The 27,478-nt window shown below is 62.4% G+C and overlaps 4 protein-coding genes across 6 annotated transcripts in view; 3 read left to right on the top strand and 1 right to left on the bottom strand.

Annotated features, from left to right (window-relative positions):
• The window catches only part of RTEL1 (regulator of telomere elongation helicase 1), a 33,361-nt gene extending 23,660 nt beyond the window's left edge, over positions 1 to 9,701 (top strand). Inside the window, exons 15-35 of the mRNA XM_012654603.1 lie at positions 62 to 136; positions 248 to 329; positions 1,924 to 2,056; positions 2,217 to 2,330; positions 2,419 to 2,459; positions 2,603 to 2,688; positions 2,850 to 2,927; positions 3,271 to 3,348; positions 3,771 to 3,917; positions 4,018 to 4,133; positions 4,376 to 4,499; positions 4,618 to 4,768; positions 4,880 to 5,040; positions 5,730 to 5,825; positions 6,846 to 7,047; positions 7,235 to 7,375; positions 7,899 to 8,015; positions 8,279 to 8,491; positions 8,586 to 8,747; positions 8,853 to 9,163; positions 9,292 to 9,701. Of these exons, the coding sequence (XP_012510057.1) occupies positions 62 to 136; positions 248 to 329; positions 1,924 to 2,056; positions 2,217 to 2,330; positions 2,419 to 2,459; positions 2,603 to 2,688; positions 2,850 to 2,927; positions 3,271 to 3,348; positions 3,771 to 3,917; positions 4,018 to 4,133; positions 4,376 to 4,499; positions 4,618 to 4,768; positions 4,880 to 5,040; positions 5,730 to 5,825; positions 6,846 to 7,047; positions 7,235 to 7,375; positions 7,899 to 8,015; positions 8,279 to 8,491; positions 8,586 to 8,747; positions 8,853 to 9,163; positions 9,292 to 9,372 (2,709 nt within the window). The 3' untranslated portion in view covers positions 9,373 to 9,701. The remainder of the gene's footprint in view (positions 1 to 61; positions 137 to 247; positions 330 to 1,923; positions 2,057 to 2,216; positions 2,331 to 2,418; positions 2,460 to 2,602; positions 2,689 to 2,849; positions 2,928 to 3,270; positions 3,349 to 3,770; positions 3,918 to 4,017; positions 4,134 to 4,375; positions 4,500 to 4,617; positions 4,769 to 4,879; positions 5,041 to 5,729; positions 5,826 to 6,845; positions 7,048 to 7,234; positions 7,376 to 7,898; positions 8,016 to 8,278; positions 8,492 to 8,585; positions 8,748 to 8,852; positions 9,164 to 9,291) is intronic.
• Positions 9,702 to 10,220: 519 nt separating this feature from the next.
• On the top strand, positions 10,221 to 11,981 carry TNFRSF6B (tumor necrosis factor receptor superfamily, member 6b, decoy). Its single transcript, XM_012654604.1, has 3 exons — positions 10,221 to 10,684; positions 10,856 to 11,050; positions 11,695 to 11,981. The coding sequence occupies exons 1-3, from the start codon at positions 10,261 to 10,263 to the stop codon at positions 11,979 to 11,981; spliced, it is 906 nt and encodes a 301-aa protein (XP_012510058.1). The 5' UTR covers positions 10,221 to 10,260.
• Positions 11,982 to 13,586: 1,605 nt separating this feature from the next.
• Positions 13,587 to 20,797, bottom strand: ARFRP1 (ADP-ribosylation factor related protein 1). 3 transcript variants are annotated; one of them, XR_001137898.1, is made up of 8 exons: positions 20,743 to 20,797; positions 19,984 to 20,082; positions 19,656 to 19,743; positions 19,376 to 19,458; positions 15,260 to 15,341; positions 15,006 to 15,071; positions 13,893 to 13,993; positions 13,587 to 13,824 (listed from the first exon to the last, which is right to left on the bottom strand). XR_001137898.1 is itself a non-coding variant. In XM_012654602.1 (8 exons), exons 2-8 carry the CDS (start codon positions 20,074 to 20,076, stop codon positions 13,737 to 13,739), a joined length of 606 nt encoding a protein of 201 aa, XP_012510056.1. In that variant the 5' UTR covers positions 20,077 to 20,082; positions 20,743 to 20,797; the 3' UTR covers positions 13,587 to 13,736. The 3 variants fall into 3 exon arrangements, 1 of the variants encoding a protein (XP_012510056.1); XM_012654602.1 differs by having other exon boundaries at positions 15,006 to 15,076; XR_001137897.1 differs by lacking the exon at positions 20,743 to 20,797 and having other exon boundaries at positions 19,984 to 20,309.
• A 124-nt stretch (positions 20,798 to 20,921) lies between these two features.
• The window catches only part of ZGPAT (zinc finger, CCCH-type with G patch domain), an 18,366-nt gene continuing 11,809 nt past the window's right edge, over positions 20,922 to 27,478 (top strand). The window contains exons 1-2 of the mRNA XM_012654601.1: positions 20,922 to 20,967; positions 21,455 to 22,123. Coding sequence (XP_012510055.1) covers positions 21,534 to 22,123 — 590 coding nt within the window. The 5' untranslated portion in view covers positions 20,922 to 20,967; positions 21,455 to 21,533. The remainder of the gene's footprint in view (positions 20,968 to 21,454; positions 22,124 to 27,478) is intronic.

Raw genomic sequence — 27,478 nt, 5'->3', positions numbered from 1 at the left:
AGGAAGAGGCTTTGTGCCCCCCCAGGCCCTTGACGTAGGTCGCGCTTTCTTTGCCTTTCAGATCGTGTTCAGTGTGGATGCCCCCGAGGGCGGCCCCAGTTCTGGGGTAGGGCTGGGGGCCTTGCAGTCCTATAAGGTAGGCACTGCCTCCAGGAAGCGGACAAGGCTGGGGGTCCCCAGCCTGTAAGGGAGGGGCCTCCTGCAGGACACATGGGACCTCAGCACACCCGTCCGCGCTTCCCTCCAGGTGCACATCCACCCCGACGCCGGTCCCCGGAGGGCGGCTCCGCGGTCAGACTCCTGGAGCACCACGGCCCCCAGGAAGCCAGGTACAGGCTACACCTGCCCGACTCAGCGGGCACCCGCAGCACCACAGCGCCGGCCGTGCACTGCCGCTCAGCTGCGGGTCTCCTCTCCGTGGCCAGCCCTCCCCAGGGGGCCTCCTCCTGCCGCCTCTGGAAGTCAGAGTTAATTGAGCGAGAGACCTTGGAGAAGGTCTAGTGGCACCGGGACCTGCCCGGAGTCACGTGGCTGGTGGCAGAGCCGGGGCCTGGCCAGGCCTCCTGGCCCTGCCGGTAGCCACTCGTTTACCCAGGGCAGGTCAGCAGGGACCTGCACCGCGAGGCAGGGCTCTCGTCCACTCTGTGCTGTGCTGCGGGGCCGCCGAGCCTCGGGGTCCCATCTGAAGGGTGCACCCCTGAGCCCTGCTGTGCACACGGGCCCCGAGCCCCGCCTTCTCCACGTGCCACGGTGGCTTCGTCTGCTTCTCAGTGTCTCAGAGTCGCTGCCACTGGGGACGCTGTGTGGACAGGGTCTGTGCCTGTGCCCTGGGCTCGGTGTCCGCAGCACTGCGGTTCCAGGGTGCACCTGGCCCCACGCACCCTGCCTGGTGTCCAGCCCAGCGGGTGGTGGTCAGAGGTCAGAGCAGGGCTTCGCTCGTGGGAACCAGCGTGGCCGCCTCGCCTGCTCAGGCGCCCCTCCCCCAGGCTCTGCCCCTCCCCCGCTGCGGATGTCCTTCCTCAGGCTGCCTGTGACCCACGGCATGTGGCACAGCACGGCCCCAGCAGGAGCAGCCGGTGGAGTGTGCGGACACTGGAAGGGAAGGGCCGGGAGGGTGACGAGGCCTCTCCCGGTAGGAAGCGTCCCTCCTGGAGAGGGGGGACCAGAGCTCCCCTGGCAGCACTGGTGAACTGAAGTCACGTGGCTTCCCTGGCAGGTGTTCGTAGGAAATGCGTTCGTGGGGTGGGCTCTTCCCGCCGCCCTGTGCTTGGCAGCAGCCCCGGTCTCCCCCTCATCCGGGCGGCTCCGATCCCAGCGTGGAAGTGGTTCTGCCCCTTTCAGGAAATGGGCCGTCGTCCCTGAACCACGTTTCACGTCATCCTGCTTGTGCAGTGTTAATTTCCGGAGCTTCCGGCGGGCCCCTAGCCACGGTCAAGCACTTCTAGGAACGGGCAGGCCCTCGGAGCCCGGAGGCCTCTCCTGCTGGCGCAGCACAGCGGCTTGCGCAGACGTCCCACTCCAGGGAGAGTCTGGGAACCGCGTTCCCCGTTTCGCAATCCGTGCTTGGGACGTCAGGAGGTCGCACGCTGCTTCCTTCCTGTGTGCTCCCGTGGGGTGGGCTTCGTGCCCTGGGCTGTACGGCACAGTTCCCGCGGGAGTTCAGGGTTGGGGGCGCCTCACCTCTCTGGAAGTGTCCCCTGGCGTCTGCCTGGTGCCGGCCTTCTGCTCCTGGGACCCCCGAGGGAGGGCCCAGCTCCAGTCTGGGCTCGGGCTCAGGGCAGACCCCTGTTCTGACCCACGCACACTGGGCCCAGGGGCTGCCGGTGACTTGCTCGTTTGATGCTGGTGGGTGGAGAGGATGGCGGCCAGCAAGGTGGTCAGGGCCCCGTCCCACCCTCACACCCGCCCTCCCACCCCCCGCAGGGAAGGTGCTGAGCTACTGGTGCTTCAGCCCCGGCCACAGCATGCGCGAGCTGGTCCGCCAGGGTGTCCGCACCCTCATCCTCACCAGCGGCACGCTGGCCCCTGTGTCCTCCTTTGCCCTGGAGATGCAGATGTACGGGCCATACCCTGCTAGAAGCCTAAGAGCTGGTGACATTGGTGACGCCAGCTGGGTGGGGGTGCGGTGCACTGGTTTGGGCGCTGGGGTCTTGGGCCTCGCGGGCTGTAGTGCTCTGTGCTGCTGCCCACTGTCCCCTCCCTTTGGCCACACTCAGCCCTTTCCCCATCTGCCTGGAGAACCCCCACGTCATCGACCAGCACCAGATCTGGGTGGGCATTATCCCCAAAGGCCCCGACGGAGCCCAGCTGAGCTCCGCCTTCGACAAACGGTAAGGGGGCCTGGGCAGGGCGAGGAGACGGGACTGTGGGGGCCCAGCCCAGGGCCCTCGTGGCAGCGGCCTCCCTGGCTTTGTGCAGGTTTTCTGAGGAGTGTCTGTCCTCCCTGGGGAAGACTCTGGGTGAGTACTTCACATGGAAGCCGCATCCTACAGGAAGCCCTCGCTCCCCCGTCGTCCCTGTGCTGGGCCCCGTCCCCCCGAGAGTCAGTGGGGCCTCTGTGGACCCCTGGACCCTGCTTTGACCACAGCCATGGTGCTTCCAGGCAACATCGCCCGCGTGGTGCCCCATGGGCTCCTGGTCTTCTTCCCTTCCTACCCCGTCATGGAGAAAAGCCTGGAGTTCTGGCGGGTGTGTCTCCCCTGTGTGTCCTCCTAGGGGGTGGCAGGGGAGCCCCCCAAATGGGCAGGGTGGTTGGGCAGGGCTAGAGCACAAAGCAGGTTGCGAGCGCAGCCCTTGCCTGCTGAGACCGAGCCTGAAGGCGCCTGTGCCTTCCCCTTGCCCCCCGACAGGCCCGAGACTTGGCCAGGAAGGTGGAAGCGCTGAAGCCGGTGTTCGTGGAGCCCAGGAGCAAGGGCGGCTTCTCGGAGGTGAGCTCCAGGCGGCCTCCCTGGGGCCCTGGGTCTCCTCCCTGACCCCAGTGTGCTGGCAACGGCAGGCGCCCCTCCTGCCTAAGGGCCCAGCAGCAGAGCAAGGCCCCTACAAGCCACCCTGGCCCTGGGGTCCCATGTTTTCTGGGAAACACTGAGTGGTCTCTGGGCGTCAGGTATGGGTCGGCTGGGATCTGTGCCACGAAGAACCTTTAGAGCCCTGCTTGGCCCTCCTGGCTGGGACGATGGCTCGTCTTGGAGAACGAGATCCAGGGTCTTGCTCAAGGAGGAGGAAGGGTCTGGTGGTGGCTCAAAGCTTGGGCTAACCCACCTTTCCTTGCAGGTCATCGGTGCTTACTACGAGAGGGTGGCCTCCCCCGGGTCCAGCGGAGCCATCTTCCTGGCAGTGTGCCGGGGCAAGGTGCGTGCTGTGCGGTCGCTGTCCCCCAGGCTGGCTGCCTGTGCCCTCATCAGCAGACTCTAGCAGGACAGGCCTGGGCCCCTCCTTGGGCCCCACATCCAACACACCGGTCTGGAAGGAGTGGCACTCCTAGGCTGCGTGGGGCTGGCCCCAGCTGGGCACTAGGCCCCCCACTCACAGGCCACGGGCTGGCATTCGGACGTTCTTGGCGTGTAAGAGTTGGCCACGCTGTTCTGGGAGACGTACACTCCGAGTGGGGCCTGAGTCAAGATGGGGCTTCCGCCTCTGCCCTGCTCAGGACCATGCAGCTATGAGGGTCAGGCGTGGACGGACCCTTGGGGAAGGTCCCTGGGCTCGGATGTAGGCAGCGAGGGGAGCAGAGTGCCCACTGCTCCCAGGCAGCTCCCTGGCTTGTCCCCTAGGCCAGCGAGGGACTGGACTTCTCAGACATGAATGGCCGTGGTGTGATGGTCACAGGCCTCCCATACCCGCCACGCATGGATCCCCGGGTTGTCCTCAAGATGCAGTTCCTGGACGAGATGCAGGGTCAGAGCAGGGCTGGGGTCCAGGTGAGCTACCGCAGGCTGGCCATGTGGGAAAGGCGCCCCACGACCACGCCCCCAGCCCCCTGTGACCCAGGGCCACGACCGAGCCCCCTCGCCCCCTCAGTTCCTCTCTGGGCAGGAGTGGTACCGTCAGCAGGCATCCAGGGCTGTGAACCAGGCCATCGGGCGGGTGATCCGGCACCGCCAGGACTACGGGGCTGTCTTCCTCTGTGACCACAGGTGCGTGGAGTGCAGGTGTAGGTGCGGCTCCGTGTGGACACCTGCAGCCCCTCACTGGGCGCAGTCCCTCTCTGGACCCACGGGCTGCCACCGTCTTCCTAGCAGCGTCTCTGGCCCTGTGGGGTCTCAGCCTGGGGGCTCCCGTGGTGGGACAGCTCTTCACCTGGGCGAGCCGAGCCCTGTGAAGTGGGCTGCGGGGCAGGTGCGGCCCTGCAGCCCTCAGGGCCACACCCACCTTGTAGGTTTGCCTACGCCGATGCCAGAGCCCAGCTGCCCTCCTGGGTGCGTCCCTACGTCAAGGTGTATGAAAACTTTGGCCACGTTATCCGAGATGTGGCCCAGTTCTTCCGTGTCGCTCAGAAAACCGTGAGTTCCCAAGTGCCAGCTGGCTGTGCCGTCGTGCCCTGCCGAGAGAGGGGGCCGGGTGCTGTCCCCTGAGGAGCCAGAAACAGGCAGGGGCCCCACCCACCCTGTGATTCTGCAGATGCCGGCGCCATCGCCCCGGGCTGTGGCCCCGAGTCTGGGTGAGGAGGAAGATGCTGCCAGGGTGGCCAAGAACCCGGGCCCCTCCCTCTCCACCAGGAAAGCTAAGAGCCTGGACCTGCACGTCCCCAGCCTGAAGCAGAGGCCCTCAGGTGGGTGCGGGGCAGGTGCAGGGTGGGGGCAGCAGCTCAGCTGGCATTATGGGCTGCCCCCAGGCTGGGCCTTCCCCGTGGACTTGGCTGCTTACTTTGGTGCTCACTCAGGGTCACCAGCTGCTGGGGACCCCGAGAGCAGCTTGTGTGTGGAGTATGAGCAGGAGCCAGTCCACACCGAGCGGAGGCCCACAGGGCTGCTGGCCGCCTTGGAGCACAGTGAGCAGCGGGCCACGGGGCCTGGGGACGAGGCCCACCCTGGTGCAGAGGAGGTGCGGAGGCTTGTGGGTGGAAACAATCCGTCTGGCCTCAGGCACTGCCCCACTCACCCCTGTACACCCCCTTCTGGGCAGCCGGGGATTCCAGCACTGCCCGGCTCTCCCGAGTGCCCTCTGCCTTGCGCCCTCTGCCCCCCAGGCTGCTGGTCCCAGGCAGTACACCCAGGCCCTCAGCTGGTGTCCCCCGCAATGCTCTTGCAGGTCAACCTGGCCCAGTCCACTCAAGGTCTAGAGCCCCCCGACACCTGTGCCTGAGGCCACCCTTTCCCTAGGCCTGGACTGTGGGTGGGACCCCAGGTTCGTTCTCCCCAGGGCCTTTCCCCAGAAGCCCTTAATTTCCGAGGCCTGCCCGGAAGCTTTCTCCCCGCCTCCTGCCCTCGTTCCGCTCTGTGACCCTGGAGTCAGCCCCAGGTGCTGACAGTGCCTTTGTCCCCTGTCCGTCCCCTCAGTTATCATGAAACTGTCCTCCCCGAACCTGCTTTTCCAGGGGCAGGTGGCGTAACTTGGAAAGGGGGACGAGTCGTGGCACTGTCCCCCAGCGCTTTACTCTGATGTCCCCACCTGGGACCTCCGTCCAGGCTCCTTGGGGCCCCAGGTGCCATCTTCCCTGGACCAGGCGGACGTCACAGGGGCTTCGAGGCCCCTGAAGGTGTGGACTGGGACCACAGCTGTGTCCTCCGCAGGCACACGGCGGCGCCGCCTTGCCCGCCCGGTGTGAGAAGAGGCTGGCAGATGAGCAGAGAGGAGGGAGGAGGAAAGTCAGGCTGGTCCGCCACCCGGTACGTGAGCCACCCTGCAGCCTGTGCTGGCCACCCAGACGCCTGTGGGGATCTGGCTCTTGGCGCCCATGAACTGTGACCCCCAACCAGGCAGGGGTGTGGGCTGGGCTAGACCCAGGGAGGCCACTCCAGGAGCTGGTTTCCACGCCTTGATGCAGTGGACGTGGTCCGAGGGCTCAGCGTTTGCAGGTCCTTCTGCGGGCCTTAGGAACCCGCGTCCTTCCTGGCCGGAGTTGGGCCCAGCCTTGGGCATGTTTGGTTTAGGGCCTGCAGCCGGCTGCAGCTTCCTCAGCTGTCATGGGCAGTGCTGGCCTGGCCCAGCTTCTCACTCGAGAGCGGACACTGACCTGCCCCACGTGGGGAGGTGCAGCCGCTCCCAGCCTCAGATGAAAGCGTTCGGGTGGCACCTGAGGCAGGAAGCCCTTGCCTGCTGGAAAGCCCCGCGCGTGGCATCCTTTGTCCACGTCCCCTGCCTTCTGGGAAGACCAGGCGGTGCCCAGGAGGGCTGGGCCTGTCGGGAAGTGCGCTGGCTGCTGGGGGGGCAGGGCTGGGGGGTTCCTGGACTGTCCCTGTTGGTCTTTGGGGTGTGCAGAAGTGGGGTGCTGAGTCCCTCACTGTGAGCTGTTGTCCTCCAAGCATCGGCAGCACCCGCTTTGGGGCAAGGGGCTTGAGGCAGGAGCAGAGAGATGGGCCCCACGGGAGCTCCCAGCCTGAGGGGAACAAATCTCTTTGCTCACTCGCTGCTCTCAAGGGGTGTGGAGCGCAGACAGGGCCACCTTACCCTGAAGTCGTGCGTGGGTTCCCTGCTGGCCTCTCCAGACCGCCTTCCGTGTGACCCCAGGCGGGTCCGCACCCAGCCCCACCCCGTCACTGGGGCTTATCCGGCAGCGCCCCCCTCGCATGGCTACCCACTGTCCCAGGGAACCCCAGACATGCCAGGGAAGGCCGGCACAGCTCTGCAGCCCAGGACTGGGCCGGTGAGGCCGGCACTGACGGTAGCCTCCGGCCTGTGTCCGGCAGGAGGAGCCGGTGGCGGCTGGCGCCCAGGTGGGCAGAGCCAGGCTCTTCATGGTGGCCGTGAAGCAGGTGCTGAGCCAGGCCAGCTTTGACACCTTCGCCCGGGCGCTGCAGGACTACAAGGGCTCTGACGACTTCGCAGCCCTGGCAGCCTGCCTCGGCCCCCTCTTTGCCGAGGACCCCAAGAAGCACAGCCTGCTCCAAGGTGCCACAGCCCACAGAGGCTGCCCGCCCGGGACAGTACCATGGCTGTGGGGTGGGGGCCTGCTGGGAGAGCCAGGAGGGCCACCGGGGCCCCAGGTTGTCCCTGTTCCCTAGAGAAGGCATCAGGTGGGTGGCCCATGGTCCTCAGAGCCCCCAGCCCACAGGCCCAGACACCCCCTCCCTGACAGGCTTCTTCCAGTTTGTGCGGCCCCACCACAAGCAGCAGTTCGAGGAGCTGTGCGTCCAGCTGACGGGCCAAGGCTGCGGCTACCGGCCTGAGCATAGCCTTTCCCGAGAGCAGCCGGCACAGCCAGCCCTGGACTTCAGCGGTGAGGGGGGCCGCTGGTGGGACCCTGAGACTCAGACCCAGAAGGCAGGGTGGCACCGAGGTTTCTGGGGTGGTGGAGCCGGCTGATCAGGGCCACTGTGAGGCAGCATCACTTGGGGAGAGCCCTGTCCATCCTCTACTGTGCACAGCCTGCCCCCGCCCCCGCACGGCCCTGTCCGTCCTCCCCGCCGCGCACAGCGCAGGGCGCAGGTCTCCGAGGAGAGACTCACCTGGGGAGTCACGTGCACAGGCCAGGGTCTTGGACCGGAAGACACCTGCCCCCTCCTTGTTTCTGTCGCTATCTGGAGTTGAACCTGGCACCCCCGGAGGCGGGAGCGCCTGCTCCTGGGCCTCCTAGTGACCAGCCCAGCAGAAGGTCCCCAGGACAGGGCAGCAGGGTCGGGCCTGCTGCTCCAGGCTGAGGGGGTTGTGAGGCCCTCCAGCCAGACCTGCCTCCACCCCAGGGAACTTTCCAGATCCCCAGGAACCAGCGGTGTGGCTCCTGGTGTTTTTGTTTTGTTCAGGAGGGAGGGAGCCTGACTCCAGGCTGACCCTGTCCGAGGCTGTGGCCACGCAGCTGGATCCCAGAGAGCACCTGAACCAGGGTGGGCCCCACCTGTCCACCAGGCCGCTGGGCACAGGTACCTGTGGGGCCTGCAGACCCTGGGTGGGGCCTCAGTCCTTGAGGAGGCCCACCCTTCCGTTTGGCCGCAGAGAGTCTTTGAACCAGGGCCACCGCTGGAGCTGCAGACCACTGAGGGGAGGCCTGGCAGGGGCTGCTCTTGGTTCCGCAGCCCCAGGTGTCCTGAGCAGCGCGAAGGGCTCTGCTGGGAGGAGGTGGGGGTGGGGGTGTGTGGCACCGTCTGGGTCCCTGGCCCCTGACGCTGCTTCCCGGTCTCACCAGCAGACCGTGGCAGCCGTCCACAAGTGGGATCCGGGGGCCGGCCTGCCGCTAGCGCCTACCTGGCAGATGCCCGCAGGGCGCTGGGGTCTGCAGGCTGTAGCCAGCTCTTGGCAGCACTGAAAGCCTACAAACAGGACGATGACCTCGACAAGGCGCTGGCTGTGCTGGCGGCCCTGACCACAGCAAGGCCCGAGGACTTCCCCCTGCTGCACAGCAAGTGACACCGGGGCAGCGGGCGGGATCGGGCACTGGGGGCAAGTGGACAGCGTGGGGTGCTGTCCTGGGGTCTGAGTGAAGCTCCCCACAGGGTTTGGCATGTTCGTGCGTCCCCACCACAAGCAGCGCTTCCTGCAGACTTGCACAGACCTGACCGGCCTGCCCTCCCTGGGCACAGGCGTGGGGCTGTTGGGACCCCAGGAAGAGAGCTCCACTGCGCCTCCTGAGCTCACCCAGGGGCCTCCCCAACCAGGTAGGGGGGTGCCCAAGTGCTTCTGACACCCCCATCCCATGCAGCCCTGGGGGTGGGCAGCAGAGAAACACCGGGCACCCCTTGGACTCGCTTCTCTGTCTCCAGGCCCCGCACAATCGGAGAGACCTGTGAAGACCCAGAGCAAGATCTTGTCCTTTCTTAGACAGAAGCCAGCCGGGGCTTTGGGGCTTGACAGTGCCGCCGCAGGGCCCAGCCAGCCCCACGGGCACGTGCAGTCTGAGCGGGGTGAGCCTGGTGGGACAGGCGGCACCCAGCAGCAGGCTGCGGGTGCTCCCAGGGGGCCCCTTGCGACAGGCTTTCTGTGCCGGGGCTGCGGAGCAGAGGACGTGGTGCTCTTCCAGTGCCCCTCCTGTGACTTCCACCGCTGCCAGGCCTGCTGGCGGCGGCACCTCCAGGTTGGCACCTGGCCCCCAGTAACCCCTGCTGGACTTCGTCCCCGGGGGTGGGCTCGGGGGCTGGGGCAGGCCCTCAGCCCGGGGGTGGTGCTTGGCAGACATGTCCAGCAATCTGGGTGTCTCCACAGGCTTCTAGGACGTGCCCAGCCTGCCACGCCGCCTGCAGGAAGCAGAGCATCACACAGGTCTTCTGGCCAGAGCCCCAGTGAGCCCTCGTGGAGACCCTTGGGTCACCCCTGCCGTGGCACTTGCCTGTCCAGCTCTGGCGTGGCTGAGCCCACCCAACAGGGCCTGGTGCCCGCCTGCCAGGCCCAGTGCAGGCCTCAGACAGGGCCCAGGGTTCATCCCTGTGGGCAGGACCTCGGCCTGCAAAGCCCTGGCTGTCGAAGGTGCTTCCCCCAGATTCCCCCGCGTCTGGCTGAGGAGTGGCGCCCCAGGGGCATCTCAGCTGAGCCCCCAGTCAGGAAGGAGGGGATCCCGTGTGCCCATGTGCCCACTTTTAATTAGAGGACAGGGCTCGCTAATAAAGCTGTGGCAGTGCCCAGGACAGCGTCTGTGTGGCTCGGGCTTGGTGGTAGGATTTGAGGGTGCAGCGAGGGATGGGTGTTGCCTGTGGGTCCCCTTCCCGCCCTGCCCTGCAAGAACAGTGCCCTGCATGCTCTGTCCACGCTGGGCTCCCCTGGGCCCTCACGGCTGCGGCGGAGCCCTGGGCGCCCCCACTTCCACCCTGGGCTGCCAGAGCTGCTCCTCGTGCTGGGGAGGGCGGTTCCCAGACTGCTAAGGCCCCTCACAGAACTGCCCCTGGACTGAACCCTGGGGAGAGGTGGAGCCAGGGGCGGGAGGGGGCTGCCGGGAGGGGCGGGGCTCCTGCAGGGGGCGTGGCAAGGCCGCTCCGCCCGCCCGCGGGTATGAAACGCATCCGGGCTGCTGGAGCTGGAGTGCGTGGGGCGAAGGCAGGTAGGGCGGGACGCCGGCCCGCGCTCGGGTGCGCTTCGGGGCCCAACTCCGGGCGAGCTGGGGGTCGTGGGGGCGGTGCGTCTGTGGGCTGGGCATATCCCTGTCTTCGCGCTGAGATTCTCCCTGCTCCGGCGAAGACCATGAGAGTGCGCGAGAGACTGGGCCCGTCCCTGCTGTGCCCCCCGTGGGCACTGCCCTCCCTGCTGCTGGCGCTGGCTGTGCGCGGGGCGGCGGATGCGCCCACCTACCCGTGGCGCGACGCGGAGACGGGAGAGTGGCTGGCGTGCGCCCAGTGCCCCCCGGGCACCTTCGTGCAGCAGCCGTGCCGCCGCGACAGCCCCACGACGTGCGGCGCGTGCCCGCCACGCCACTACACGCAGTTCTGGAACTACCTGGAGCGCTGCCGCTACTGCAACGTCCTCTGCGGGGAGCGCGAGGAGGAGGCGCGGCCGTGCCAGGCCACCCACAACCGCGCGTGCCGCTGCCGCCCCGGCTTTTTCGCGCACGCTGGCTTCTGCCTGGAGCACGCGCCGTGTCCGCCCGGCGCCGGCGTGACCGCTCTGGGTGCGTGCCGGGCGTCTGGAGGGGGCGCCGCGGGAAGGAGGGGAACCTAGAGGAGGAGTGGTGTCGGGAGGCGTGCGTTGCGGGGGTCGAGCTGCTGGTCACAGACTTGAGCCATGAGCAGGGACACCTCAGCTTCCGTGATCCTGTCCTACTCTCCTCTCGCCCCGCCAGGCACCCCCGGCCGGAACACACAGTGCCAGCCGTGTCCCCCGGGCACCTTCTCCGCCAGCAGCTCCAGCTCAGAGCACTGCCAGCCCCACCGCAACTGCACAGCCCTGGGTCTGGCCCTCAACGTGCCGGGCTCCTCCTCCCACGACGCCCTGTGCACCAGCTGCACTGGCTTCCCCCGCGGCGAGGAGGGGCCAGGTGAGCCGGGGCCCAAGGGGGCTGGTGAGTCAGCCTGTGCCCCCTCCCAGCCCTCAGGCAGGGCCTAGCCCTGGAGTAGGGGGCATTCCTGGTAGTCTCTGTTAAGGGCCTGTGGAAGATTTGTGGGTCCGGGGTTCCCCAGAGTCTAGCCCCTTCAGGGTGGCTGAGGGTTAGCATCCAGGGACAAGCCTCGCCTGGGGAGCCCCGGGGAGGTGGCTTCAGCACATTCTCCCAACCCTCCCGGCAGCGTCAGAGGAAGGTGGCTACTGCCTCTGACATTGGGAAACTGAGGTCCAGAGAGTATAGTTAGTGGCGCTTAGGCAGAGGGAGGTGACGCTCTTAGTGTCAGGTCAGCCCAGTCCAGTCCCACTGTGGCTCCTCACTCCTTGTAGTGGCCCTGCCCGCCCCAGCCCAGCTTCTCCTGCCCGGGCACCTTTGCCCTGCCCGCCCTGGCGGGAGCGCCTGTCCTGACATCCTGCACCTGCTTGCTGATTTCTTCCCTCGCTTGCTGCTGTACTCTCCAGGTGGCTCACATTTCGCTGGTTTAGTGCGCAGGGATTCCTTGTGCTCTGTGAATTTCCCAGGGCCCCCGCCAGTGCCTGTGGGCTACATGACCCACGCCGCTCACCCTGACCTTCCTGCAGGGACTGAGGAGTGCGAACGCGCTGTCATCGACTTCGTGGTTTTCCAGGACGTCTCCTCCAAGAGGCTGCAGCGGCTGCAGCAGGCCCTCGCGGGCCCGGCGGGGTGGGACCCGTCGCCGCAGAGGGGCGGCCGCGCGGCCCTGCAGGAGAAGCTGCGGCGGCGGCTCACGGAGCTGCGCGGCGCGCGGGACGGGGCGCTGCTGGCGCGGCTGCTGCGGGCGCTGCGAGCGGCCCGGCTGCCGGGGCTGGAGCGGAGTGTCCGCGCGCGCTTCCTCCCCGCGCGCTGAGCACCGCCCTCGCCCCCTTACGCATCCTACAGCCCGTCCCCGCGTCGGCGCTGGCGTTGCCCCTAAGGCAGCTTTTTATGTTTTCAAGGGAAGCTTCTTAAAAGTTTTTTATAAAGCTGTTTCATAACATTGGCTGTGCCCGCGTTGCGCGCCTACTCTGAGCGCGCGGCGGGACACGGTGGGCAGGAAGCCCCGCTCCAGTTCCTCAGGCTTCTGGGCGCCGTCGGGCCCCTACCTCGGACTGAGGACACCCCCACCGCACCGAGGGCCGCTGCAGATGGTCCGTGCCGGCCAGGGCAGCGAGGCGCCCCACTGGCTGTGGCACGTGGTGGGGGCCCCCGAAGTTCAGTGACACCCCCAGTTCCACTCCGGTTGGGACGCTGTGGAGGGAGCGGCAGGGCCAGGGAGTGCCCAGGACACACCCGGCTGGCTCAGACAGGCCTCACCCCTCCCCTGCCAGGGGATTTCCCAGAGGGGACGCGCCAGACCTCCCCCGCCGCATCCCACATGCTTTCTGGGAAGTGCGGCCTTTTCTTTCTGCCTCCAGACACATCCAGAGCAACCTGGGGGCCCAGGAACCCTCCCCTCCGCGGCTAGGTCCCTCCCATCCAAGGCTGGGGGCCCCCAGCACACACTGCTGGTGAGTCACAGGCACCACCCCCACCCCCACTCAGGCCCCTTCCCAGCAACTCCTCCCAGGCCCCCCAGGGAGCAGTCTGGTGTGACCTGACCCTTCAACAGGGAGCCACAGGTCTCTGGGCTGGGGCCAGGCCACTTCCCACGTTCGTGGGAAGGGTGTGCTCTACAGGCTACAGCTCCAGCCCTGTCTGGGAGCTCCCCCCACCTGCCCACCAGCCCACTGGGGGCCCAGTGCCACATCGCTGTGCTCAGACAGCAGAGAACGCAACTCTGGGCCACCTGGAGAAAGGGTCGGACGGGAGCAGGTCAGACGGTCTTTATTCTGTGCACAAGCACCCTGGTCAGCCCTGGCCAGGCCTGCGGGTGCTTCCTGCACCTGGGGGTGGGGGCCGTGCTGTGTGGGGAGGGCTCTGAGGATCTTGGATGGGATAGTCTAGATGCATTGCCCCCAGCACGAGGGGTGGGGAACAGTTAGGCACCTCCAGGGCCCAACATCACTGACCTGCCCCCCGCCCCCAAGGAACACAGGTCCAGCAACATCACTGACCTGGGCCCCAGGGAGACCTGGCTACCTGCTGCCCAGGCCTTGGCCCAGTGGAGCCAGGGCACCCTCAGCTGGCAGCAGCCACGCCTGGCTGGGGGAGGGTTCTGGGCCTCCCCAGCAGATTAAAATGTGGAGATGTCGCGAGTTCTGGAGCGGATCTGTCTTCCCAGGCAGGTCTCCTCAGCCCTGTTCCGAGGCCGCAACAGAACCCAGGGCCCCAGGTGGCCTTTGGGGACATGGGCCAGGTCTTCCTCAAGGCCAGACCACCTCCAGGGTCACAGGGGCGGAGCGCAGAGCGCAGTGGACACTGGGGCGAGGCCTCCTCTTTGGAAGAGCTGGGCGGAGCAGCCCTGGCGCTCCCAGGGGCCCCGCTGCCAGACTCCCCTCCAGAGGCCCTGGACGCCTGCACTTCTCCGGACTCGGAGGAAAGATTGTCTTACAGAAACACAAAGCAAATGAAGAATCACAAAGCAAAGCAAACCCAACCCCAGGGTCGGTGGCACAGGGCCGGCAGGAAGGCCACTCCTCCAGCAGAAGGGGACGAGCTGTCCCTGACAGCACATCGGCTGCACCTACGTGATGTCCCTCTGCCGCGGCGGCCGGTGGACGTTCCGCACGACACACTTCACCATCCACTCGATGCCCTCGCGCACCCCTTTGCTGTGAAGACAGAGGGTGTGAGGCGGGGCTGCCGTGGCCCCCAGGCCCTGAGGACGAAGGCCACTCACCCTGTGAGCGCGGAGCAGGCCTGGGTCAGGCAGTCCCGCCGGCCGATCTTGCAGGTGCAGTCGCTGAAGGCCGTCTTGATGTCAGGGATCGAGAGGCAGGTCTGGGGGCAAGGTTGTGAGACGGCAAGTCTGAGGGGAGGCCAGAACCCCCGTCCCGCCTGCCGACTTGGGGCTCTCAGGGTGTTGGCTCTTCACCCCAGGAAATGGCGTGGGCAGAGCTCAACCAGGGCTCCAGCTTTCCTACACGGAGGCCACAGGGGCCAGGACCCTGAGCTCAGCCTCCGAGTCCGCACGTGGCTGACGGCGCCTGGGGACGACCACATGCAGCTCCCACGAGGCAGCTGCTCAGGAAACCGGCATCACAGGACCACCCCCGCCAGTCCCTAAGGGTGAGCTCCCTCCGAGGTGGGGTGCTGAGGCCCGAGGCCCTGGTGGTGGAGGGGCAGGTCCCGGTGGTCCCCACAGGGGCGGGAGGCAGGGCTGGGAAGCAGTGGTGTCTGCAGTCATGGCAGTTTCTGCTCGTGACGACCTGCCCAGCCCTAAAAGCATCTCTGCCTTCCCCTTTCCTCCAGGGGAAGACCCCCGCCCCGCACCAAACGCCCTCCTGTCAGCAGGGATGGCAGGGGAGGCCAGCAGGGAAGACGGGAACTGAACCCAGACCCTGGGCTGCTTCTGTCTAGAGCACCTCCGAGAGGGCAGGGACTCGGTGCAGCCAGCATCACCTGAGGGGCACCAGAGGCCCCCAGGTTCCGGGAGGCGGGGTTGGCACAGATGCAGGGCAAAGGTAGCAGAGACGGGTCAGGGTTAGGACTGATGCCCACCCAGGAAGCCACAGCAGCACTTCTGAGCTCAGAGCTTCCAGCTGTGTCTCCCCACAGCCTGGCCACACACCCTGGGACAGGGAACAGCCACCCTCCAGAGGGGGGAGGGTGTCCTGCGTGACAGGAAGAGGCCCTGGGAGGGAGGGGAGCGGGTGGGAAAGCCTCTGGTGGGGGACAGGTCTGCCCCAGCGGTGGCGGGGGAAGCACAGGCCTGGAGAGCAGCGTGCACTGGGCAGACGCAGGGCTTGGGCCGAGGCGTGTGAGCCCTGCAACGGGGAGGCTGGGGGCTCACCTCCACATCCTGCTTGTTGGCCAGCACCAGGACAGGGACACCGCACAGTGCCTCACTTGTCACCACCTTCTCTGGGGAGGAGGCAGAGGCAGCAGCTGGCACCCAGCACCCCACCTGCCCCCTCGTACACCAGGCAGCACGTCAGCAGGGGCACCTTCGCCCAGGCCCGAGGGACGTCCAAACCCGCCCCGACCCTCCCCCCACCCTCACAGCCCCGGGCCTCCCTCCCTCCCGCCAGCTGCCAGGCCACTCACCGAAGGCTTGCTTGGACTCCACCAACCTCTCCTCGTCGGTGGAGTCAATGACGTAGATGACGCCGTGGCACTCTGCGTAGTACTAGAAGGAAGTGGTGGGAGCTGGGGCTGCTGCTGCCACCCTGCCAAGGGCCAGTGTGGCCAGGTCCCCGTGTCATAGCCGCTGTGAGGGGCCCACAAGAGGAAGAGGAAGGCAGAGGGCAGCAGGGACTCAGCCACCCAACTGGGTGGAGATGTCCCCAGACCCCCGTGGGAAAGGTTTGCTGGCCTGGGCAGGGGTGGTCAGCCTCCCCCTACCCCCTCCCCAGGGACTGCTCCAGAGAAGCTGCATGTGACCCTTGGCCTGACGGTGGCCACAGAAACACAGGGCTTGGGGCTGGACGATCCCAGACCACAGCTCCATTCCCGTGGGAGGGAGGACTGCCCTCGTTGGGCCTCACGCTGGCACCTGGTGCCACCTGGACGGCAAGACTGACAGGTACCCCGAGGGGAGAAGCAAGCTCTCCCTGTCTGGATGGGGTCAGCACCACCCAGCTCAGACCACTGCAGGATGGACCCAGCCGGTCCTGGGCTCACAGACAGCAACGGGTCACTACTGGCGCCCAGTGGATTGGGGCAAGACGGAGCAGACGCACGCAGCCTCGAGCATGAGTCTGAGCTCAGGATGGGGCCAGTGCTTTTCTGTCCCACTCAGAAAAGAACACGGGAAACCGTCTGCATCCACGTGGACCGCACAACAGCACACGCTGGTCACTTCCAGGGCTAGGCCAGCTCTCTCACCTGGGCATGAGCACCTAGAGGCCCGGAACATGACACTGACTGGGTAGGACAAGCCGGTGTCACTGTGTAAGGACACACACACCCCTGAGATGTGACAGCCTTAGGGTGTGACAAGCAGGTGCACCAGGCACCCCACCCCAGTATCAGACAACCTTCTGCACCTGCGCTTCCCGGGGTGACAGGAGCCCAGTGACAGGTGTCCTGGGCTCTGCAGGCAGCAAGACCCCCACACAGGAACTTCTCTGGCCTAGAAACAGGTCTGGCACAGAAGTCACCAGCTCCAGCTGGGGCCCGGGCAGTAGGGGCCGGCTGTCTTGCTGCCAACTCCCAGGAGCTGGTAGCATGGTGTTGGCCTCCACGGTGGGAAGGGCAGCTCTGTGGGGTTTGCGGGAAGCCCACTGGCAATCACACCTCCTATGGCTCCTGAGAACTTCATGTGCACCGGGGCCCCAACAGAGACAGGCACCTGACTACGGGACCAAACAGGCAGAGGCACCCGTCACACCTACTGGGCACACCGTGGACCCCAGCAGCAGCCACAGTGAGGTAGGAGCAGCATGTCTGGGTTGAGTGTGAGCAGGACCAGGAGGCCCCAGACCAGGAGCTGCCGCATCTGTCATGTGGGGGACACCGCACAACTGGCGGAAAAAGGGCCAAGCTCTTGGCTCCCCTGTGGGCCAGCCGATGTGTGGGGACAGGCCAGAGGCCAGGGACGTCCTCCCTGTAGATAGAACGCCAGGCAGCCCACCTGGTCCTGCTCGTGTGGGAAGTCGTGGCGCCAGGCTAGCGTGTGTCCAGGCCTGTGGGCAGCAGTGTGGGCACCAAAAGGCCTGGGGTGGCTACAAACAGTGGCCGCGGGGAAGGGAGGTCTTGATCCCTCCAAAGCCCACCAGAGTGTCCACTGGAAACAAAGCAACTAGGGTGGCCTGACAGTGATGTGGTGCTGGGTGATGGCAGGCAGGCGCCACCCACCATGACTGGTGAGCCACTGCCCGATGCCCCGCCTGAGAGCAGCAGTGTGGTGAAGCCCGATGGGGTGCTGTCCCTTACAGAGATCAGAGGGACCCTGGGTCTGAGTTTGTCTCCCCAGCAGCAACGGGAGCTCCCCAAGTACCAGGTGCCAGCCAGCAAGCCAGTGACGCCACGGCAGCCCGGGAGCCTCACACCCCCGCACAGGACCGTGGGCTGCCATCCTGGCACCTGCTGACCCAGGGCTCGGTGGTGGCTGCAGCCCCCGTGGAGCAGCACTGCTGGGGTCCAGGCCCCAGAACAAGACCGGCTAGAGACCTTTCCGTGGCACTGGGCTCCCCACAGGATGCCGCGTCCAGGAACCAGGGTGGGAGCAGCAGCCTCCCCTCCGTCCCTCCGTGACCCAGGGGACTCTGTTGCCCATACTCAACACTGAGCTCAGCAGGGTGGGGGTCCCGGCCCCCAACGCAGCACATGCTCAGACCTGCTGAATCACGCCCCCGCATTCAAGGAGACCCCAGTGGGCAAGAGGCAGGGAGCCCAGGGAGCAGCCAGCCCCACCAAGACGGTGCCCAGAGAAGAGCTCAGGCCTCGAACAGGTCACAACCCAGCAGAAATGGTAGTGAAGTCAGGGGGATATGGATGGATACAGGCCCGAGACTAGCCTCAAGGAGGGGATAGAGTCTCCCCTTTAATTTCCCTCTTCCAGTTTCCCCGTGAGAGACCACCAGAACCTTGCAGGAACCACTTCCCAACACAGAGGTGTGGATCCAACTAGTGCACAGGTGGGCTGTGGCCAGTGCAGGCACCTGTGGCCTTGCTGCCTGGCGGCATGCAGTGCACCCAGTGGACAGCTCGTTTTGACTCCTGCGGTGCCCCTGCGGGGCCAGTCATAGTCCTAGCAACACTGCTGCCTAAGCTGACCTCTCTCCGGCCCCGCTTCAGCCTTCCTGGTACTGATCACCAAGATGCATCCCGTATCCCAACCTCTGTCTCTGTGTCCGTGCCGGAGACCCTGGTCTATGACAAGGGCATCACCTATGTCATGACCCACATGCACTGGACATTTGAACAAGCAGCCCCTGACTTGGCTTGTCCTGTTGGACTCCAGTGGCCAGAGGACCTTTCAAAGACCTTCCGGCCATGCGAGAAAGCAGCCCTCTTGGCTAGAAGTTGGGCAGGAGCGGACACTTTGGTGGGGCCCAGGACAGGGTGATTGGGATCAAAACATAAATCAGGACCTGGGCACTCAGCTGTAAACGCAGAGCAACTGGCACGCAACAGGGCAGCCAGAGCATCTGTGTCCCCAGCACTGGGCTGCACCACACCTCCAGCCAAGTGAGGGAAGGGGCTGGTCTGTCCTGTTCAGTGCTAGACCCAGCGCCTGGCAGAGACCGAGATGGAGACAGACTCCAGCATGGGGGGATGTGGGGAGAGGGTGCTACACTGGGATCTCAGCAACACCCAATGCCTGTATGGACAAGGAGACAGCTGCTGTCCAGCTCTGAACGTATCCTCCCCATGATGGGGAGGAAGCCGCCACGGAGGAATGGGTGCTGCGCTAAAACCGAGAGAGAACCCACTGCAGAGGACGTAGGCTTTGTGCCTTCCCCACATCTGATCTTTGCCACTTCTGCCTGCGGCCCACGGTGATCATAAAGATCGCTAAGCTGAAAGGAAGCAAGTGTGTCCTCACTTTTGGGGGAGTGGAGGGTCCTCAGGGTCCCCCCACTTTTTTTCTTGGCCTGAGAAACACAGAGTACCTTGACTGCTCTGTGACCTGACCAGCCACACATTTTTCCCTGCAGGGTCAAACCCAGCGGTTTAAACATTCCCAGGCACTTATAAAAGTGTTCAGCTCATTACCCAAAACACTGAAAGAAACTAGCCCCGGCCCCGAACCAAATTCCTTAAACCCTCCTATAAACTCCACACTCTGAGACCGTCGCTGCAGACACACCTAGGACAACACCCCCTTCTCTCCCTGCCCGCCTGAGCAGGTGCTGCAGCACTCTGTGAGTCAGCTCCCTTGATAAACGCTTTGACCTAATCACCCTGGTGTTTAACGCTCCTTTCCCTGGAATCCCAACTGGCCCCCTCTCGGGATGGGCTGGGGGACTCCATTATGCGAAACTCCCCTGCTACTGCTGTCAGGGCGACTCCGGCTGTAGGTTTGGCAGGGACAAAACAGGGAGTGGTTCAGGAACCTGGGATGTGACTGGGGAGAAAAACCTCAGGAACAAAGTGGGTAATGGAGGCTGCTGAGGAGGAAGAGGCCAGGCGGCACCACCTGGAGAGAAATGGCACCAGTGGGGGTGGGGGATGTAGACGGTGCCCCCCGGGTAGGGTACCGGGTGTCTGGCTTACCTTGTCCCACAAAGACTGCAGCTCCTCCTGGCCCCCTAAGTCCCAGAACATGAGGCGAGCCTTTCCCACATCCACGGTGCCGACTGGAAGAGAACAGGCAAGGCTCGTGATCTTAGTCCTTGACACGCCAGGTCCTAGCTGTCCCAGGGGATGGAGCCAACCACTCTAGTGCTGCTCGAAGGAGGCTCGGGAGACAGAGCCCCGGCCACTGGCCAGCTGGGCTGTGGACATCACAGCATCCTCAGGGCCCCAAACCCACAGCTCTAAAGCACCCCCTTACTGTTTAGACCCACGGTGGTGGTGATTTTGGACAGACTCATCCCCTTGTAGTTCTTGTTAAACCGGGTTTTCGACTGCTCCAGGAAGGTCTGAGGAGAGAGGGACGGATACATATAAGGTAAAAACTAGAGTAGTTTTCCAAGTCTGCTTCCCAAATATTCTTTCTTAGACCTATTCCTTGAAATACAAAAACAGAAGCAAAACAAAGCAATGTTTTGCTCCACTGTGGTCTCAGGAGGAGTCTGGATTCTGTCTGGCCAGTGAACATGCAGCTGACGGTGTAAAACCCAAAGGTCACCGGCGGGCAGGGGAGGGGCCCAGGCACCTACCGTCTTCCCCGCATTGTCCAGGCCGAGGATCAGGATGCAGTACTCGTCCTTCTGGAACATGTACTTGTACAAGCCCGACAGCAGCGTATACATCTTGCCCTGGGCACCCCCAAGAGATGTCACGGTGCAGTCCAACACGCACCCCACCTCCCACTGGCTTCCCGTCAGTCCGTACTGCTGTCCGCCCAGAACTAGAGCCCGGAGGCCAGTCCTGACCCCTTGTCCCTTTCCGCCCCTCACTGTGAGAATTCTCAGCTCTGCCTCCATAACTTCTCCCACACTGGCCGCTCCAAGTCATTCCGCTCAAAGCAACGACTGTGATCTTTCGGAATATAAACCGGTTCTGGTCCCTCTCCAGCGGGAACTACCCCGCCGGGCGTCTGCAGCGAGCTCACAGGCCCACCCGGCCCCGCCCTCCCGAGATTTCTCTTCCACCGTCCGCACCCGCGGAAGCAGAGCGCGCTCGCCGCCGGGGGCTGGGCAGCAGCACCGTCCGGCGCTCGGAGCGGTAAGCAGCCGGCGCGCGCCTCGGCAAACTTCCCCGCCACCCCTCCCCTGCAAAGGGCAGTGGCACGAGGGGCGGCCCCAGGGCGGGTCGGCGGCGGGAACAGGCTCCCGCGGCAGGATCCTGGACCCGCGGCCCAACTCCGACCGCCCACGTCGCGGCCGCCGCGCTCGGGGCTCGCAGGCAGACCGGCGCGCCTCCCCTGATCCCGGCCGCCACTCGGGCCCGTCCCCGCCGCACAGCCCCTGGCCTACCTGCGCCCGCCGCGGCCCCGGAGCCGCTGGAGCCGCCGCGCTACACCCCCGCTGATCCCGCGCGGCACCTGACGGGACGCGGCCCGGACGCCCGGGCAGAGGCGGAGGCGCGTCCCGGCGGCCTTTGCGCGCCGCGTCCCAGCGGCACCCGCGCCGGGCACTTCCGGCGGCAGCTCGGGAGGAAGTGCTGGCCGGCTGCGAAGGGGCGCCGGGCCGCTCTAGCCGGTGAGGCCGGCGGGCTCTCTATGGCGGCGGCCGGGGAGCCGCGCGGAGGCGGAGCCCGGCCCGGACAAGCGGGCCGCGGTGTGCGGGGACGGGGCCCGGGCCTGGGCGGGGTGAGGCCGGGTCTGGGCGCGGACGGGGGACGGAGTCCGGGCCTGGGCGGCGCCCGCCTCGGCGGGTGGGCTTGGCTGAGGGAGGCGAGGGCCGCCCGGGGGGGCGGGCGCGAGCGGGGTCGCCCGGGGCGGGGCTCTGGAGCGGGCGCTCGAGGCGACGGGGAGCGGACCCGCCGTGAGAAGCCGGGCGCCGGGCCGCGCACAGGGCCCAGGTCTGGCCTTCCCGCTGGGAGCGGCTCCCTCGGAGCCTGTGTTCTCCTCGTCCAAAGGGAGGCGTAGCCGAGCTCGTTCCCGCAGGCTGTTGCGAGGACCCGGTGAGAGCCTCCGCTCGAGTACGGCGGCAGGTCCGGGGCTCACTTGGCTTCTCTTCCTTGCAGCTCTGGTCGCACAGCTCCTCTGCCAGGCCCCGGGGACCCGCCCCTGCCTTCCCGGGGAAACCAGCATCCCTGCCCCAGGATGGACGAGGAGAGTCTGGAGACGGCGCTCCAGACCTATCGTGCACAGCTGCAGCAGGTGGAGCTGGCCCTGGGCGCCGGCCTGGATCCCTCGGAGCAGGCCGACCTGCGCCAGCTGCAAGGGGACCTGAAGGAGCTGATCGAGCTCACTGAGGCCAGCCTGGTGTCTGTGCGGAAGAGCAAGCTGCTGGCCGCCCTGGATGAAGAGCACCCAGCCCAGGAAGATGCCGAGTACCTGGCTTTCCAGAAAGCCATTGCTGAGGCAGTGGAGGTACCAGCAGCCCCTGCAGCAGAATTGGAGACTGTTCCTAAAGGAGAAGCAGGGCCAGAGCCCTCCAAAGGGGGGCAGGAGGAGGAAGAGAGAGAAGACAGTGGCGATGATGAGGAAGAGCTGAGCGGGACGAAGGTGAACGCCCCCTACTACAGCTCGTGGGGCACCCTGGAGTACCACAGCGCCATGGTCGTGGGCGCCGAGGCGGCCGCGGACGGCTCGGCGGGAGTCCGGGTGCTGTACCTCTACCCCACGCACAAGTCCCTGAAGCCCTGCCCGTTCTTCCTGGAGGGGAAGTGCCGCTTCAAGGAGAACTGCAGGTAAAGCGTCGGTTGCCAGATGCCCACGGCCAGGGGCATGCGGGGCCCTCTGTGTGCTTTGCAGTTTTGTCCTCGTGGGGTGGGCGGGTTTTACAGCAGTGTCCTCGTTCCGGTGTCTCCTTGGTATTTCTTTGCTAAATCAAGAAACCTTAAAGAGAACAGGCCCCCGACCTATTGTCAATTTTATTCTCTAGAATGCAACTTTTAGAATTTACTTTTCGTGTGGAAATTATCGAACATGCAAAATTAGGGAGTGTAGTGTAATCACTGCCTGTGGTCTATCATCCAGCTTCAACATGTGTCAACATTTTGTCAATCTTGTTTCAGCTGTTCTCCCTGCCCTAGTTTTTTCTTTTCCTGGACTATTTTAAAGCAAATTCCAGAAATTACTGGTTTTTTCCTACATATAAATACCTCAAGATGCATCTCTAACCTGATAAGGATGTTATTAAAAAATAACTTCCATATCATTATACCTGACAAATTTAATGGTAATACCTTGTTCATGTTCTAATACCCACAGTTGTTGCCATGGTGTCTTTTTGTCCTCAAACCCACAGATTTATTTCTGCTCCTTTTTACTTTCTCTTCAGGAGTATTTACAGAAACTTCTAATAGATAATTTTCTGTTTTAGCCAATAGTGCAGTGTAACCATTCCTCGTTCTTAGTGTGTTTTTGTTTATTTTTTGAGACAGAGTCTCACTCTGTTGCCCGGGCTAGAGTGCCGTGGCGTCAGCCTAGCTCACAGCAACCTCAAACTCCTGGGCTCAAGTGATCCTCCCGCCTCAGCCTCCCGAGTAGCTGGGACTACAGGCATGCGCCACCATGCCCGACTAATTTGTTCTATGTTTAGTAGAGACAGGGTCTCACTCAGGTTGGTCTCAAGCTCCTCAGCTCAAACAATCCGCCTGCCTCGGCCTCCCAGAGTGCTGGGATTACAGGCCTGTTTGTTTTTTTACATTTTTAGTTGCCTGGCCAAATTTCTTTCTTTCTTTTTCTTTTTTTTTTTTTAAAGTGGAGCTGGGGGGGGGTCTCACTCTTGCTCAGACTGGTCTCGAACTCCTGAGCTCAAACGATCCGCCTGCCTCGGCCTCCCAGAGTGCTGGGATTACAGGCGTGAGCCACCGCACCCGGCCTTATAGACTTTTGCTAGATCCACAATCTTATTTGGCGTATCTCCCCTTTCGTTCCTTGGGAAGTTTTACTGAAATGCACCACACGTGCAGAGAAGTGCATGATCTGTCAGCGCACTCAGTGAGCTTGCACAGAGTGGGCACACCCTTACTACCAGAGTCTGCCATTAGTCTGTCTGGAGGTTATCCATGTCTGCGCAGTGTCTCCCTGTGATGAGAGCTCTGACGCATCCCAAGGGTGCTTCTTCTGTCCGGGCGCTCTTCCAAGACTCTCACACACGTTCGCTCACCTGTGCAGTAACCCGTAGGTAGGCCTTGCATCACTCCCGCTTGACAGATGAGCAGCAGGGATGGACGTGCTGAGTGCCTGGCCCGCACGTGCTGGGCTCAGAAGGGCTCTGAGTCGTTTCAGCCACGGTCCCGTCCACTCTTCCATCTGGAGCTGCCTGCTGTGTCAGCATCAGGCCCGATCTAAAGACTTTGGAGGCATTTTACAAACACCCACCTTGCTACCACTCAGGACAGATAAGTTATTTTCTTGGATTTGCTTTGGATTTTTTAAAACAAAAGAAAACAATACAGGCCAGGCGCAGTAGCTCACACCTGTAATCCCAGCAACTGGAGAGGCTGAGGTGGGAGGATCGCTTGAGGCCAGGAGTTTGAGACCAGCCTGGGTAACATAGAAAGTCCCCATCTCCACAAAAAATTTAAAAATTAACCAGGCGTGGTGGCGCACACCTGTAGTCCCCGCTACTCGGGAGGCTGAGGCAAGAGACTTGCTTGAACCCAGGAGTTCGAGGCTGCAGTGAGTTAGTGATTACGCCGCTGGACTCCAGCCTGGGCAACAGAGCCAAACCTTGTCTCTTAAAAAATTTTTAACAATATGTAGATAATGTTAAAGTACCCTTTGTATCACATCCCCCTCTTTCTCCTAAGAAGCTGTCGTTATCACAGCTTTGGCACGTATCTTTCAAGTGTACAGTCATGTGTCACGTAACAACAGAAATAAGTTTGTTGTCAGGCAATTTTTTCTTTTTTTTTGTTTTTTGAGACAGAGTCTCATTCTGTTGCCTTCACTAGTGTACAGTGGTGTCATCACAGCTCACAGCAACCTCAAACTCCCAGGCTCAAGTGATCCTCCTGCCTCAGCTTCCCAAGTAGCAGGGACTACAGGCACGCACCACCACGTCCAACTACACCACGTCCAACCAATTTTTCTACGTCTTGTAGAAATGGGGTCTCACTCTTGCTCAGGCTGGTCTCAAATTCCTGAGCTCAAGCGATCCTCCCGCCTCGGCCTCCCAGAGCGTTAGGATTATAGGCGTGAGCCGCTGTGCCTGGCCTAGGCAATTCTCATTGCAGAGTCACATCACAAATACACTTAAACAGACCTAGGTCACATGGTCTGCTGCACACGTGGGCCACGTGGTCCAGCCTCCTGCTCCTAGGCTGCAGACCTTACAGCATGTTTTTGTACTGGGTACTGCAGGCATTTGTAACACGATGGTAAGTATTTGTGTATCTAAACATAGAAAAGGCAGAGTAAAAGTACTGTATAAAAGATAAAAAGTGGCACCCGTGTATAGAGCACTTCCCATGAACGGAGCTTGCAGGACTGGAAGTTGCTGTGGTGAGTCATTGAGTGAGTGGTGAGTGAGTGTGAAGGCCTCGGACTTCACCGTGCCCTGCTGTAGGCTGTATAGTCACTGCACACTTAGGCTGCACTAAACTTACAGAAAGCATACAGGAATTGCACCACAACATTGTGACAGCTGTGACGTCACTGGATGGTAAGAGACCACTGTCACATACACGGTCCATCACTGACCGAGATGTCGTGCGGTGCACGACTGGTTGGTAATTCCTTACAGACATGAGTATTGTGAATGGTATGTATTTGTGCTTTATTTCTTAAATTTTTAAATAAGTGGTGTTTATGGTATGGTATGATTCATTTGCAGCTTGCTTTTTTCAGTAAGCATGTTTTGAGAACACCGTGTTGCTCTTTATGGAACTATTCATTTTAACTGCTGTATTATTTTCCTGCACGTGACTATATTGCATTCTCTTTACTCTGTCCCCTTGTGATGTTTCCAGCTTCTGTTTACTGCAGTCACGTGCAGTGAACACCCTAGTACGCGCCTTCTTTTGCACTGGTGAATATTCCTCTAGCGTATAACCGGCGTGGGGAGAATAGACACATTTCTGCCTGTGCCTCGTCCTCTCCCTGCCTGCTCACAATAATGCCCCCTGACTTTCAGGTCTGTGCCCACTGAAGGCTGAGGAACTGGCATCTGGACCGGATTAGTATTTCCTTGATTACTGGCAAGGTTGAGCATCTCTTCACACGTTTGTTAGAACTTAATCTCTCTCTGTCTTCACCTCCACGTCTGTAAAATGGAAATGAGAACTGTCTCCCGCAGTCTCTGGCAGGATGGCGTGCGTTAACATGTGCAGAGAACTCAGAACAGCGACCTACAAAGAGCAAACACACAGTGAATTGTTTCTACCTTGTCCTTGTAACATAAATTCAGATACAGGAAGTAAACATACGGTGCAGGGAATCGTTATCAAGTGAACACTCGGTCACCACTCAGATCTAAACTACAACTTTTCCAACCACCCCCGAAGCCCCTCCCTGTGCCTCAACCCAAAAGCAGCCTTCTCCCTCCTCTGAAAACAACCACTATATTCACTTGTATGATCATCACCCCGTGTGTTTTTTATGAGCTGTCACCCCAGCGTAACTGTGGTGTAAACACTTTGGTTCAATCCTGCTTGTTTTCTAACCCTAATTATGTCTGAATCTGGCGGTCTGCACGCACCTCCATGCTTTTCTTGTCCTCACTGTCTCACTGCTGGGGGGCCCAACCCTTTGGCCCCCCAGTCGAACAGCCAAGCGGCAGTTGAAGACGTTCTTCTGTGCTTCCTGCGCGTTGGCAGCTGGAACCGGGTGCTTGATCACCAGGTTCAGCCCCTTTGGGAGGATTCCAGGTGCACGTGTCTTTCGTGACGTTAGCAGCCATCGATGTGCGACGCCTGGGTTCGCTAGCTCGTCGCTAGCTCGTTAGGGATTGCCAAGTGGGGTATTTAATACTTCAGTTGTGTCAGTTCATCTTCATTCACTGGCTGGCACGGAAGGGATGCTCTTCCTCATCTACAGTTTGGCTCCCAAGGGCACGGTGCATGCAGAAAAGGCAAAACAAATGCTGGATTTTTCTGTTTAGTTTACTTAGTTTCCAAGATAATGAACTGATTCTTTTTCATCCCGAGAAGGTGATGAATTAGCTTTCAAAAACATTTAATACCCTCATGAACTCATGGATTTAAGTATTTTTGATGAGTTTTAATCTACTGGAAGGCTAATCCTTATTCAGCCCCAAACTGTCCCCTCTTTGCCCAGTGGGTGACTCTTCGAGTTGACTCCTGCATCCTTCTGAGGGACCTCAGTGGTCCTTGGTGGCCCCTTGTTGTCTGGGAGGCAGGATTGGAGTCAGCCAAGTCTCCAAGATGCAGCCAGGTCTGGTTGCCTTTATTCTTTGGAGACAGGTCCTTGCTGTGTCATCCAGGCTGGAGGGCAGTGGCGTGATCACAGCTCACTGTAGCCTCCAACTCCTGGGCCAGGTGATCCTCCTGCCTCAGCCTCCTGAGTAGCTGGGACTACAGGCATGCGCCGCCACACCTGGCAAATTTTTCCATTTTTTGTAGAGATGGGGTCTCACTCTTTCTCAGGCTGGTCTTGAACTCCTGGCCTCAAGGGATCCACCCACCTCGGCCCTGGTTTCTTTTATAGGAGATGATATTTCAAGACCCACAATGCAGCCACCGGTTGCTCATTGTTACTGGGTCAGACATTGTTTCTAGGTCATTCAGTGGACAGAGCTAGGAAACAAGTGGACAGAAGCGTGTGTGGGAGCACGTATGTACATATGTGTATGTGTGTATATACATGCAAACCATAGACCTACATTTTCAAAGATAAAATGCCTTGTAATTCACAGTGATATTTCCAATGCAAATTAATGACTGTAGAGTTTTTAATTAACCTCTTCTGGGTTACATCTGTGTGGGCATACCTTGGAGCTGCGGTGGGTTCGGTTCCACACCACTGCAATAAAGTGAGTCCCACGAACTTTTTGCTTTCCCAGTGTATATAAAAGTTACGTTTGGGCCAGGCATGGTGGCTCACGCCTGTAATCCTAGCACTCTGGGAGGCCGAGG

This window comes from Propithecus coquereli, unplaced genomic scaffold (genome assembly GCF_000956105.1).
Source record: "Propithecus coquereli isolate 6110/MARCELLA unplaced genomic scaffold, Pcoq_1.0 Scaffold442, whole genome shotgun sequence".
Classification (NCBI taxonomy): Eukaryota; Metazoa; Chordata; class Mammalia; order Primates; family Indriidae; genus Propithecus; species Propithecus coquereli.
The sequence above is the reverse complement of the archived record's forward strand: the minus strand, read 5'-3'. Positions and strand labels throughout refer to the sequence as shown.

Bases quoted from the DNA above. Each gene is read 5' to 3' on its own strand.
- TNFRSF6B (XM_012654604.1), top strand. From the start codon at position 10,261: ATGAGAGTGCGCGAGAGACTGGGCCCGTCCCTGCTGTGCCCCCCGTGG. The intron at 10,685-10,855 runs GTGCGTGCCGGG...TCGCCCCGCCAG, and splicing joins CGCCGGCGTGACCGCTCTGG to GCACCCCCGGCCGGAACACA. The intron at 11,051-11,694 runs GTGAGCCGGGGC...ACCTTCCTGCAG, and splicing joins CCGCGGCGAGGAGGGGCCAG to GGACTGAGGAGTGCGAACGC.
- ARFRP1 (XM_012654602.1), bottom strand. From the start codon at position 20,076: ATGTATACGCTGCTGTCGGGCTTGTACAAGTACATGTTCCAGAAGGAC. The intron at 15,077-15,259 runs GTGAGTGGCCTG...CCTCCTCCCCAG, and splicing joins GGAGTCCAAGCAAGCCTTCG to AGAAGGTGGTGACAAGTGAG. The intron at 13,825-13,892 runs GTGAGTGGCCTT...CTGTCTTCACAG, and splicing joins GCCTGCTCCGCGCTCACAGG to CAAAGGGGTGCGCGAGGGCA.